Source organism: Solea senegalensis, linkage group LG9, assembly GCF_019176455.1.
Source record: "Solea senegalensis isolate Sse05_10M linkage group LG9, IFAPA_SoseM_1, whole genome shotgun sequence".
NCBI classification, from domain to species: Eukaryota; Metazoa; Chordata; class Actinopteri; order Pleuronectiformes; family Soleidae; genus Solea; species Solea senegalensis.
Genome location: NC_058029.1, coordinates 19,151,470 through 19,165,889, shown reverse-complemented (window position 1 = coordinate 19,165,889; position 14,420 = coordinate 19,151,470). Strand labels below are relative to the sequence as shown.

The following is a 14,420-nucleotide window of genomic DNA, read 5'->3' as shown; positions in this document are numbered from 1 at the left end:
TACAGTAAATTTAGAGTTTCTCTTGTGTGAGTGTGAGTCAAAACAAGGATCACAGACACGTGCGTACACACTTTGGTGAATCTGAACCTACAAACTTTATTGGACGTAGGGTTGAAGATGTGCACGGGAGTAGAGTTTTTAAGTCAGGAAGGAGAAGGTGGCAGATGGGGAAGGGTAATGACGGGGAAGGAAGTGAGAAGAAAGGAAAAGGGTCAAAGAGAGAGAGAGCAGCAGAGTTTTCCGTGCGGCGCCACACAGCAGTCGACAGTTTTCACACGTCTCCGATGGGCTTTTTACACTTTGTGTCAGAACTGCTGCTGAGCCGCCGAGGAAATCCCATCCTCCAACGAGAGACAGTGAGAGTTGACAGCTCCCAGTCCAAGCTGCTCACATGTATGTGGCCGAAAGAAATCACAGCCGGTGACAGTAACTGAGAATTAGACAGCATTGATGGTGTCTTTTCCTCTGCAGTAACAACACCAGTGTTTCTGCTTTGTTCCTCCTCACTCTCTGGAGTGTGGTGATGATCCAGATTTTTTTCCTCTCAGTCCGTTAATCCCCGGCTGCAGTGTCATTATACAGTCAACACACATTTGTACGATTACAAGCTCACGTATACATACTGCCCTTTTACCGCAGTGACTCTGCATCTGAAACTTATTGCCTGATATGATTGCAACAGTGTTGCTGTGTCCTTCGTGTTTGTTGAAACAAAAAAGGGAATCCATCCCTGCATGTGTGAAAATGGGCCTTTGCATGTTGTTTGTTTATCTGGTTGCAGCAGGAGGAGGACGAGGAGGACGAGGAGGATTGTGGGGACTGAGACAAATAAGCCGTGATGAAAATTACAACGGACTTAATGTTTGGTGGTTTAGTAAGAATGTAGGTTAACATTATTCTAATTGGACTAACTGTCAGATATGTGTTTGTGGAAGACCAGTTAATGGGGACAGCACATGAGAGATTAATAGAAAGTGTGTGGGGAGGCACGCGCGCACACACACACACACACACACACACACGCACACACACGCTCTCCTGAACACGACATCTGACAGATGTGATAATGGATTAGGATATGGGGCACACGTACATATGCTCTTAACATTACATACATGAGCAAAATCACTGCAGAGATGAGAGAGGAGAGGAGAGGAGTGAGGAGAGGAGTGAGGAGAGGAGAGGAGTGAGGAGAGGAGAGGAGTGAGGAGATTGCTCTGATCTGATTATCACAGCAATGACAGAAAATAAGCATTTGTGAAATAATATGTTTGCACATATAATACCTTACACCGTCATCTGTCTGCTTAGAGTTCATATTCCTAGAAATCCTATTCACTGACCAACCTACAGAATATCATATCACATACTGGTCTCCCTGCAGCTGTGCACTCTGTCAGGTTATACTGCTGCTCTCTACAAGACGAGCACAACTCTCTAAACACAAAAACAGGTCCATGCATAATCTATGACTGAATCGCTTTGACTTGCATCTACTATTGTGTCCCGGCTCTTTCTTTTGTATTTTCCTCCACAATCTGTGGCTCGTACACATATTATTCTGCAGGTGTGTGTGTGTGTGTGTGTGTGTGTGTCACAGGCTGCGAAATACAGTTTATGTCACATTCTTATATCTATACAATCATACACCACACAGTAGCCTCTCTATCAACAGCAGACCCGTGCTTGAGCGAACACGTTAAGCTATTTCAATAATACAGTCTATACTCTTATATTCTTTACTGTGGCAAGCTGCTGTGCTATGTTAAAATATACTGAATCAGTTCACTGATGCGGTTTGTGGATTTCTGAAATAAAATAAAATAAAATAAAAGGCATGTATGAGAACCTTGGCGTGACAACTTCCTTCCCTTTTCTGATTAGCCTACACTGACATGGATCAATATTGTGAATAAGTAATGTCATATAGTTGAACAATTTGTCAATAAATCAGTCAGGTGCAGGCAGAAAATGTCAATTGGCTGACACAAGGCTCAACAATGTCCTCCGCAGCTCCCTGACCGGCTGAAGAGGAGAGCAGTGAGATGCTTCCACCAGACAGCAGAGGTCAGTCCATCAAACATCTGGACACAGCGTTGCAGGTCAGAGTACGACGGTGTTCTCCTTTTTTCCTCCATACAAGAAAAAAACTGTCGTTCGTTGCAAAAATTTTACTATAAAGGTTAATGGGAGTGATTGCTGTTAGATTCCAGTTCTGGTTCAAGTTCAGTTGACACACAAACACACACGCGCGCGCACACACACACACACAGACACACAAACAGACCTGTCCGCCTTCCCCCGCCTCTAGCCTTTGTTTAATCTGCTGTGCTGATTGGTCGGGGGAGCTGTCTGTCAGCGTGGTCATGGCTGGGCTGGGGTGGAGGGGGTGGGGGATGGTCAGCCCGGCGTGCTGGTGATGGTCTTGACTGTGTAATTCTGGAAAAGCGGCTGCAGGAACATGCCCAATGTGCCGAACACGCACACAAATACAAAGATCCACAGGAAGAGGCGGTCGATCACCATGGCGACGTACTTCCAGTCCTCGCTCACCTGTGGAGAGAGAGAGAGAGAGAGAGAGAGAGAGACTGAAGTGAGCAGAGTTACACTCTCCCACATCCTCTCCTTCTCATATCGCTGTGGCTTTAGCTGGGCAGAGGGTTAATGGAGGTGAAGGGTTAATGTGAGCAGAGACTTGTTCTTCCACAGAGCACTGATGAGGTCCAACATCAGTCAAGGAGGAGAAGGACACGGGAGACAAGAGAGAGAGTGATGGAGGGGGGAGAAACTGTAATCTCAGTGATGATGACTTGTGGAGAGGGAGAAGGCTGAAGCAGGAGAAGAATGATTTAAAAACAGTCTGCACAGCATGGAGATGGGATGTAACTATGGCCATGATGGACAGAAATACAGAGGCTTATTCATTCCTGTGTCCGTTCTCCTTTATTGCAGGAAAGGAGCCTATTCTCTGACGATGCCTTGAGGGAAAAACTAATATAAAATGCGACCCCTCACTCCGCTCTCAGCTCCTCCATTCCAACACATTTCCATTTGTGCTCCTTCTCCGCTCCGCACGCGTCATGCCGCTGCCATGATTGCATGTCTGTGTTTTGAATATTCAGAGGGCTGCGGTTACGTCACCAGATCTGTCTCCTCTGCTTACGCTCTGCTGAAGTCCCCCATGTGTTGTGAATAGCAAAGCTAAACGACACCGCTGTCATCACTATAACATGGGTATAGCGCCACCTTTATTGGAAGTATTTTAAACGTTTCATCCATCTGCTGGTTTAATTCTCTCTGTCAAAAAGGCCAAACACAAACATCTCTGGTGCAGCTTTCCTTTGAAAATGTCCTTAAAAAGACATTATTTAGAGATGATTTAGTCACTGCTACCATCAGACTGTGTGTATGTAAAACAAACTGGATTAAGATTAGGCTCATTCCAGAATGAGATTGGTGAACAATAACAGTTCAAGACATGGTGAGGTGACTTGATCAATTCTGAGTCTGTATTTTAGTCTTGTCTTCATATGAGGAAGTCAGCCGTAATACAAGTATTTTGAATTGAATTGTCTTTGTTTGTTCGTTAAACTTAATTATAGATAGTGGTTAGCACTATGAGACCCAGGTTCATGACCCGGTTGGAACGAGGGCCTTTCTGCATGGAGTTTGCATGTTCTCCCCGTGTCTATGGGGGTTTTCTCCGGGTTCTCCGGTTTTCTCCCACAGTCCAAAAACATGCAATATGGGGATTAGATAAATTGGACACTCTGATTGGACAAATTGATCGTAGGTGTGAGTGTGAGAGTGAATGGTTGTTTGTCTCTATGTGTCCCTGTGATGGACTGGCGACCTGTCCAGAGTGAACCCTTCCTGATTGGCACAGCTCCCCCCGCGACCCTCATGTGGAGGATAAAGCGGTAGAAGATGGACGGATAATTTGTTAATATGTTAGCTGCTAATAATTCCACAGGACAGGATATATAGAGACTATGTTACAGCTACTGTTGAAAAGCATCAATAATAATTTGATCTGATAAGGTGTAATATACCCCACGTTCCCACTGATCACAGTGTTAAACCCAGTGGGAATGTGTTTAATCGTCAAACAGGAAATCGGCTTCAGCTCCATTCAACATTAGAGGAAATGCAAGACCCAGGTGAACACACTCATTTCTTCATCCTCATTCTTCATTGTGGTGCTCCATTTTTGGCAGCGATGTGTCCTTTCTGCCGCAGTGGTATGACTCACATTCATTTTCCAATCATAAACATTAATATTTGTAACAAGCCTCACTTTTTATAAATTGGGCTCAACACCAGAGGGCAGAACCAGCAAGTTTTCTTAGCTGCTTCACCCAGGTTCAAACATCCTGGGTACACCTGCTCATTTTCATGTCAAACAGGCATTTGAGTAATGTTGAGAAATGATTTGACAGTAAACGTAGAACAATACTCACACTTTGGTCATCGTCCTCACTCTTCATGTGGTTGGCAATGAAGCGTACTCCTTCCACAGCTTCCTCAAAGCCTGGGCAGGCTTGAGCCAGCAGGGCCTGAGTCAGAGCAGGACCTTGCTGCCCCCTTTGCGGGTTGCCAGAGCCCCCTTCCCGGCCCTCCTTCACCCTATTTAGACCATCCATGGACCCACTTCCTGCACCTCCCAGATCCCCTCCAAACTGTTTCACAGAGGCTCGGTTCACGTAGCAGGTACAAGGCTCATTGTCCTCTTTACCAAAAACCCCTGTGGAGGTTGCCCCACCGTTCCCGCTACCCAGACCAAGACCCACCATCAAGGCACCTGCTTCTCCACTACGCCCGCCCTCTTTTTGCTCCTGGGCCCTCCTTCTTTGGCGCAGCCGCTGGCGCTCGCAGCTGTTCCTTGGTTGGCGCATAAAGAGCAGGGCAGGAAGCTTGTTGAGGAACACCAGTTTAACCCAAGGGGGCATGGTGTGTGTGGTGGGCGAGCGGTGGTGCACGTTGAGCACGCACACACTGGTGACGATGGAGAAGGTGACCAGGACCATAGTGAACATCAGGTATTTCCCTACCAGAGGGACATCCAGTGAAGTGGGTGGCACAATCTTGGAGATGAGCAGCAGGAACACAGTGAGCGCCAGCAGCACTGAGATGCAAAGCGTCATCTTCTCTCCACAGTCTGAGGGCAAGTAAAAGACCAGGATGGCCAGCGAGGTGATGAGCACACACGGGATGATGAGGTTGATGGTGTAAAAAAGAGGCTTCCTGCGGATGATGAAGTCATACGTTATGTCCACGTAGGTGGGGTCGGCCGGGTTCTCGTTCCGTCTGCCCGGCAGGGCGATGATGTCCCACTCGCCGCTGGGCGTGAAGTCGTCCATGCTGGCCACATCGGCCCGCAGCACCAGATCGATCTCGGTGCGATCGTAGGTCCAGGAGCGGAAGCGCAGTGTGCAGTTCTGCTGGTCAAAGGGGAAGTGCTTGACCTCGATCTTACACGCCGACTTATAGATCGCTGGGGGCAACCAGAAGATGCTGCCATCGTAGGAGACCACCGCGTTAGAGTAGAACGACACCTCATACACCCCATCGGCACTGAGAGAAAGGTTGATGAAGAAGAAGCGGGAACGACAGTCAGACATGAACAGAAACGTGTGACCATTTCATTATTTAACAGTTTTGTAGACAGAAATTATAACAATAATAATGTGTGATCAGTGAGACATGACACAAAATGGAATAGCCCTTTTACTGTTACTACCTTTTGACCACTAAGCTCACTCTGTTCTCATTTCTCTGTGATTTGAGTCACTGTCATCTAACTGTCAAAATCAGAAAATAGCAAGTCAACAATGCCAGCACTCTGCTCGATGCCCCCTACATGAATTTAATGTGTCAAACATAGAGTGTATTCTTCTGTACTTATGTTGAGAGTTTAAGCAACCGACGTGCTGCATGTTCCTCTTTTTGCTTCCTTGTATTCTTAAAAACTATTAACATTTGACACTTAGATTTAAATGAATCATTACGCTTTACAGTTGACGTTTACATTGAGATGTAACAACAGAGTCAGAGGTTACGAGGCTGCAAAACAGGATGTCCCAGGGCAGCGAGGAGGACGCATACACCTGCTCTCACACACACACACACACACAAAGGCAGAAAACTCCCAGATCAGAGTGGATCAAGTTGAACAGCGCAAACTGAACACTTTAATCAAGTATGTGCTAAGAAACACCATATCCGGGACATTTAGTAACCCTATCAAATTGAGACTCTTGAAGAAGAAGACTTGGAGGAAAGAGAGTCGACCTGGGGAACCTGGGATTAAGAGGATCATTTTATCCACAGAGATGTGGGTCAGAGATCTTTTAATCTTTACCAACGTAAGGACAGAGGCAGGGAAAGAGGAGAAGGCCAGACAGATCACTGTACTTTGATGAGCTGCTTCACTATCCTGTAGAGTCGACTGATGCTCAGTTTCCATTGCAAGGCGAGTCGGCAGCATCTTTGACTCCCTCAGACATACAAGACAATTCTCATTTACGCTGATGCAATTGATCATTACTTTCATTATCAATTCATATATCAATTCCTTTATTGTGATTAGTTGATTTGTTATTCGGTGAAAATGTTGATCACAAACTTCAAAATGATGATAATGTATTTTTTGTTTTAGTTTACTGTCACAGAGTAGTAGCGTAAAAGCAGCCATACATATAATATAATATAATATAATATAATATAATATAATATAATATAATATAATATAAATTTAAGATGCTGAAATCAGAAAGCCTGGTTTTAATAATAATATTTAATTTAAAAAATATCAGAATATATTCATTTAGTGGTCAATTACTAATCAGTAAATTGTTGCAGCACTTAGATTTAACAGTAGGTGTCGCCTGTTCTTAGCCGAAAGCACAGCTTACAGATACTGTTGTAGGTCTCTCTCTTCTGTCTCTACCTCACCTCCCTCTTGTCCCTTCTCTCCCCCACCTCTCCTCTGTCCTCCTTTTTTCCTTTCACCCCAACCGGTCGAGGCAGATGCTGCACATCTTTGAGTCTTCCTGTTAAACGTGAGTTTTTTCTCTCCACTGATTCCTAGTTTGTGCTCGTTGTGTGAATTGTTGGGTTTCTCTTCTCTTGATGCTGCTGTCTATGTACAGTGCGTTGAGATAATGTGTGTTGAGATCCGGCTCTATACAAATAACATTGAATTGAATTATAGTTTGTAGTTTAAATGACTCTACACCAGAGATACTGTGACATAAGTACAAAGAGAAAAAGAACAAGCGCGTGTTTTCATGCGTGGATTTATGTGCAAGAGCTCATCATCCGCTCACTGCATGCATCGACTGCTTGTGCATGCGTGTACTGCACATGCATACGTGCTTATCTGGTGTGTAAAGCAGATGACTGCATCTTTCAAGTGTCTCGTGAGAGCTGGAGACGATGTACAGTAACGCGGCGTGAGTGATATGAGCAGACCGCAGTGGTCACATTCAGTCATGCGTGGCGTGGCAGATCTCATGTGGAAGTGTTACAACAAAGTTCCGGGACGACGTTAATGTTCCTGTCAAAGGGTAGAGCTGCACCATAACTCCCGGAGCTTTCCTTTAAGATATTACTGCACAACCTTTAACTAAAAACAGATGTCCATTACATTTACGCCGCTGCCAAATGAGTTCACACAATGCTAATGGGACAAGGGCAGTAGTCCAGTTGAATTGTGCACGGAAACATTTGGAGTGTTTTTGGCCATTACGCTGATTTCCTCAGGGAGGTGATAGAAGGTCTGCACCGGAGCTTTAATATAAGAAGTATACGCTTTTATGTGCCTGTGTCTGACTTGTGGGAGCCCTCTGTAGCGAGGACAGCAGGGTGAGAGTGTGACTCACTTGTTGTAAAGTACAACGTCAGGCAGCCAGATGTGTTTTGAGGGCAGCCTGACCTTCAACATCCCATCAAACTCCTCGGGCACCCAAGTCAGACGATAGTCCTGCCACTCCTGAGGGTCAATAAAAAACAAAACGCTTAGTCACTCATCAAAAAAAAAAAAAACTACACACAGCAGAAAGAAGACATAAAAAAGTAGAGGGGGAAATGTTATGGTCTGTTAGTCAGTCGGTCGATATAAGCCACACGAGCCTGGGGAACAACCTGCGCTCTCTGTCTCCTGTGAAAGAGAGAGAAGCGGTCGCATCAACCCTGACCCTGAATGGTCTTTTAAACACACTCAGCCACAAACCAATCAGTCTGATTAAAATGTCTGTTCCTGAGTCTGTGCACATGTGTGCATCAGCAAATGTCTCTACATCCTCTGTGTGACCTTGTGCAAAGGACCAGTATTATCTTGTTCTGTATGTTTCCCTGCTCAGTCACGGACATTACCACACAGAGGCCTCGGTGACCTGGAGCAGCAGCGCTCTGTGTGTGTGTGTGACGGCCATGTTGTAGCTGCAAATCCTCCTCACCGGGCCGGCTACAGTAACAGTAACTGTGATGCATCTGGGTCATTACAGTTTGTCTCAGTGTCGGGGCAGTTGTCCTTGACTCGTCTGCTTGCCAGCGGCGAGGAATCCATAGAGCACTGATGGCCATTCCACGCTCTGTTACATGTCATAAATCCAAGCTTACTCAGGTGTAAGTGTACGTGCCTATGTGTGTGTGTGCATCAGACAGGGAAATGCATGAAGAAATACACAATCTAATCAAAAATGCAGCCCCCACGACAAGAAGGCTTTTAAGCAGAATCCCCCATGTGTCGGCTAAATTTACAACATATGTCTCTGTAATTGTTTTCAACACCTGCCCCATGAAGGTAAACACACGCTGTATGTTGTGTGTGGGTGCACACGTTTATATACCGTGTAAGTGTCCACATTTGTACTGTGTAAAAGGCCTCAGCTGGAGCCAGCCATGTATGAAGCAGGTCACGCTTCAGAGTCATATTATTCACAGGTTTCACACGGTCACGTTGTGGTAGCTCTCATCCAGAGAGTGCTCCCATTCTTGCATGTGAATCTCAACTGGCGCTCTCGTGTATCTAGGACGGTAAACTGTTTGATGTCTCGCTCCTGATCCTGATGTCTGTCACTTCACCCGTTCTAGGCGGGATTAAACTCTGCTCGCACACAATCAGTGAAACATATGGAAAACTGTACCACTGCACACTGTGTAATACTGTGACGCAAATCAGCATGTATGCTAGTGTTTGGGGAAAATGCCCTATTGCAATATAATCTCTTTCTGTGTGTTAACATGTGTGGACGAGGAGGAGAGTGGGACGTCTCACCTGTGTCAGCCAGACATTAGTGGTCATCACCTGCTCTCTTTCGTGCTGCAAAGGAAGACATACAACAGTTAGTGAAGAGTGTTTCCTTTATTTGTGCATATTTGCGACATGTTTTAAAAGAATGCCATGTGGTGGACAGAGTGAGGCTTGGATACCGGGCATTTTAGTATTTATAGGCTGAGTCACGCTTCAAACACGACGGCTCCAGCACTTAGTAATATGAAACCCGATCCCATCTTTCATTAGAGTCTTCCTGCTTGGTTGATGTGAAGTGTCTTTCAAACTTTATGTGCTATACTTATATGTGCACACATGCTTTCAGTGAGGAAACTATCAGATTACACTATCAGAGTCACAGAAGCCATGATACAACTGTTTTCATAAGCTGCATGGGTGTTTCATGGAGGAATAAATAAAGTGTTCGATAAATGAAGAACATCTCATCACCGGTGGACTATTCTATTTAGACTTTTTGTTTTTCTGTCCATTGGGTTTTTATTTGTTTGTGTCTGCTCCTTGTTTCCTGTTTTATTTTGTAATTTTTTCCCTGTGTGTACCTTGTTGAGTTTTACTTCCTGTTCAAGGAAGTACTTCCTGTTCCCTTTTGATTGCTTGCCCCACCCTCATTTCATACCCCTGTGTCTCATTAGTGTCACCTGTGTTTGATTATCCCTAGATCTGCTCAGTTGTTTCCCTGTTGCTGTTCCCCATGTTTTAAGGTGTTTTTCCGTTTGAGTTTTCCTTTATCCCTCCCCGTCCTCGTTTGGATTGTTTTTATGTTTTTATTTTATTGAAGACTCTTTTTTTTTGCGACCTGCACTTGGGTCCTCCTATTGCCTGACAAGCCAAGGGATCTTCACTGGGTGAGTTTTTATTCTTTCTTCTAATATTTTAAGTGTATTTTAATGTATTTTGGACACATATACTTGCGTCCAAAATACATTAAAATGCACTTTTAATGTACTTATAGTATACGTTTATATAAGTGTATAAGTTTGGTTTTAAGAGAGAAAGTGGGGGAAAAAGGAGTCCACACGGCAGAATATTGAGTTTGTGAAAATGCTGTTGCATGGTTTGAATTGTGACATTTAACATAAAGTTATTGAGTTATGTTTTCAGTTTCCACTTTTGCAGGGGAAATTAAACTGTGTGTGTAGTTGGTAATATCCAAGCATGGCAGCATTATGGATGTATCAGGTGATTCTGCAGCTCAGGGCAGTGCACAGTTCCTCAACAACTGCTATCCTGACGAATTGGAATGAAAATAATCCACACAGTCAATTGTGAAGAAATAAATGTCTCAGTCAATCCTTTATAACACTTTACCTTGGGGGAAATTCCCTTTTCAATCACTCAATTAATTATAATGAATTGCCCCCACAGGGAAACGTTTCTTTGAATGTGCTACAACAGCGTAACAGAGTAAGACACAAGTATTGCAAAATGCAAAATGTGTGGTAACAAATCTAGATAACGTCCAATTAGATGTTATCAATGTGGTGCCAGCTGATAACAAGCTTGGAGAAAACGGACACAAATGTCAGATTTCAGAGGTAAAGTCAAAGTAATCTAAAAAGACAAGTGCAAGCATAGAAGCCATAAAACGTAGAAACAGCACACTTTCCACAAATGGAAACCTGGAGCGATATAAAGAGCCGGAGTTGCTCATCAAATACTGTCGTATCATGTCACTGTGATGAAGAACTGCACTGAGTGGACGACAGTAGATGGAGGTTAAAGCTGCAGTTGGCAGAAAGGAAATAGATTTGGGGATCATGACTCTCTGTCCTGACTCCTCTGATCACATATATGTGACACATGAACTCTCCATCTCTGAACCTCTGCTGATATACACTCACATTCTATTGTGTTTATTGTCCAATATATATTGTAAATAAATAGATAAAACAATGTTTACACCCCTGGACCAGACCAGTACAATAGCAAGTATCTTTTTACAAAACAAGTTATGAACAACCTCAAATTTCTTTAGGAAATCAACTGCAAGTTCAACAATATTAAGCCTAAGTTTACATTTACACATGTATATATATATATATATATATATATATATATATATATATATATATACACACACACATATATATTTATATTATATTATATTATATTATATTATATTATATTATATTACTATGTGAAATCTTCAAAGATTCATCCTGTGGCTGGATTGAACACTCTGAACACTATGATCATAATCCCCAAAAAGATCCAACTGTACCTATATTGAAAAAGTTAAACGGATTCTGAGATGCTGAATCATGTTTCATTGAGAGGTTTTGTTTTAAATCTAATGTGTAAAAAAAAATGTAGTGTTGTGTAATGGTTAAAAAAAGGAAGTGAAAGTGCGGTGGAAAGGCAGAACAGACGGAGAGAGCTGACTCAAGGAAAGTGCTTGGATTAAAATAAGGTGTTTTGTTTGGTCGCAGGAAGTTAATACCGTGACATGACCACCAACACCAGGACATGAGCTAAAACAAACCCTAGAACTTTCCAGAGTCAGCTAAGCTGCTGTGTCATCAAGTTTCACACCACACTTTGTTCCTAGTGACTGATCTGGTGACAGGATGTAATGGAGGATGTCCAGTTAAAGAGACACCAGTGATCTAATGTAGGCTTGTCCATGTGATTGTTGGTTTGGAAAGAATGGTGACGGCATTTTCAACTGCCTGCTTAATACATCTCTCTGACAGCGTCACAAATTCATCACCAAGACAGAGGATGTCTTTGCCTTAAGAATAGGAGCGCTGCAGCAGCAGCAGATAGAAAGCCTCTCTAAATTCTTCCATCAACTGATAAGCACGATTTTGAACTCTTCTCACTTTTATATTCAGAATCCAATAACCAGAAGAGCATTCTTCTGGCCAGAATACTTTTGATTCATGAAACAATCTTGTAGTCTTGCACTTGTAACTGCTTGATCAATCTCTTCTGTTTAAAATGATTGATTCCAAGGACACACGTGTGTTGCAGTTGCAAGTACCAACAAAGTGCCAGTAATGATTTGATTTTATCAGTTTTCCAGCAGGCTGACGTGTTTTTGCACTATTTAAATTACTGATACTGGTGGAAATCACTGGATTGGATATCGTCGAGATGAAAATGTAAAAGCTGATACAATCCAAAAATGCACATAGTGTAAAAATGTAAATAAAAATCAGCAAAAGCATTTCTGCTGAGTCATGTTTGGGCTGTTTATTTCTTCTTTTTTCTTTGTAACCCAGTTTATGTCTTTGAAATGACTCTACGCTACTTGGTATCAGAAGATACTCGAGTTTGTGATGATCTAACACAAAAGTGGCGACTTCCCATCCCTAGTTGATTAGCCAAGAAATGTATGTTGCAACTAAATTTAAATGCATACAAGTTAAGCCTTTCTGCAAAATGTAAAACACTAACCAGGTCCGTGGTGAACACATCATCCACTATCTACCTCACTTGGTGCAGGAGGCGGCGATCAGAGATGAACAGACCACTGAATGAGAAGTGTTTCAGTTTTATCTAAACATGATAACATTAGCAGTAGCAGCTGTGAAGTGTCCCCTCATCACCACTGCTCTGTTAGAAACATGACAGCCACTGTCACACTGTTTACATGCACAGTTAAGTCGGTATGATGAGTGTCATTCCTACTGTCCATAAAGATGACATTATCAAATTATGTAAGCTGACAGAGCATGTGATCGTTCTCTTTGTCAGTTCAACAAATGGTCTGTCCTGGATTTCACCATGTTTTTGCTGCTGTTTTCTTTTGTCTATTGGCTTCTTCTATTATTTCCAGGTTGTAGTTGGGGGTAGGAACTGTGGTGCATGCTCAAAGTGTCTGATTCTGGTCCCACTGATGTAGACTCATAATTCACTCCCCAATTGCAATTGGGTGTGCTTTGGGGCTGCAATCAAGTATTTTGATAATCGATGAATCGGTCTCTTCAAGTCTTTTTTTCAATAATTAAAATGAGAGTTCTGATTTTTCAGCTTCTTAAATAAAAATTTTCTTTGGTTTCTTTGCTCCATATAACAAAAAAACCCATTAAAACTGAATCATTTTAGTTTGAGGACAAAACAAGGCATTTGAGAACATCATCATCTCCAGGTTTTGGTAAATATAATTATAATAATAATAATAATTATATATGTTCCGACATTTTATGGACCAAACATGTACTTGATTAATCGAGAAAATAATCAACAGATGAATCGATTGTGACACTAATCGTTAGTTACAGTCGTAGTGTGCTTGTCTGACTATGAGATGTAACAGTGCTGCAAAGGTCAAAGCCTATCATTCAGAGACAACCAACCATTCACACTGACATTTACACCCACTACACCGTCAATTTAGAATATTCAATAAACCTAAGGCGGACCCTCTGACACGTGCACACTCACCACACTGATGAGTTGGGCCAGCGACACCATCAGCTGCACAGTCACCAACTCGGAGGAATTCGTCGCAGGACGGATCAGTTTGTTGTAGTGGGCGGGGTTTAGGAGATGCTCCACCAGTCGCTCCTCAGTGTCTGCCCCGAGGCCACCTGTAATTAAGACATCATCATCATCATCATCATCAAAGTTGCAGCTTCTTGTGTCTCTCTTTGGCACCAGTTGAAAATAATTGTATTATATCTGATGTATATGTGTATATATATATACAGCGGAGAAAATAAGTATTGAACGCGTCAACATTTTTCTCAGTAAGTATATTTCCGATGGGGCTATTGGAATGAAATTTTCACCAGATGTCAGTAACAACCCAAGTTATCCACACATACAAAGAAATAAAAACAAATGAGTCCACAAATTAAGTTGTGTGTAATAAAGTGAAATGACACAGGGAGAAAGTATTGAATACACTTGCTGAAATTGATTTAATACTTAGTAGAAAAGCTTTTGTTGGTAATGACAGCTTCAAGACGCCTCCTGTATGGAGAAACTAGTCACACACATTGATCAGTTGTGATTTTTGCCCATTCTTCCACACAAAGTGTCTTCAAATCTTGAAGGTTCCGGGGACATCTTCTATGAACTCTGATCTTCAGTTCTTTCCAGAGGTTTTCAATCGGATTCAAGTCGGGTGATTGACTGTGCCACTCTAACGGCTTGATTGTCTTTCTCTTAAACC

The 14,420-nt window shown here is 42.8% G+C and overlaps 1 protein-coding gene across 1 annotated transcript in view; it reads right to left on the bottom strand.

Annotated features, from left to right (window-relative positions):
* Nucleotides 1-76: 76 nt before the first annotated feature.
* Nucleotides 77-14,420, bottom strand: part of chrnb2 (cholinergic receptor, nicotinic, beta 2) — a 25,232-nt gene continuing 10,888 nt past the window's right edge. Inside the window, exons 2-6 of the mRNA XM_044034553.1 lie at nt 13,688-13,833; nt 9,281-9,325; nt 7,884-7,993; nt 4,461-5,574; nt 77-2,553 (exon numbers count right to left, since the gene is read on the bottom strand). Coding sequence (XP_043890488.1) covers nt 2,401-2,553; nt 4,461-5,574; nt 7,884-7,993; nt 9,281-9,325; nt 13,688-13,833 — 1,568 coding nt within the window. The 3' untranslated portion in view covers nt 77-2,400. The remainder of the gene's footprint in view (nt 2,554-4,460; nt 5,575-7,883; nt 7,994-9,280; nt 9,326-13,687; nt 13,834-14,420) is intronic.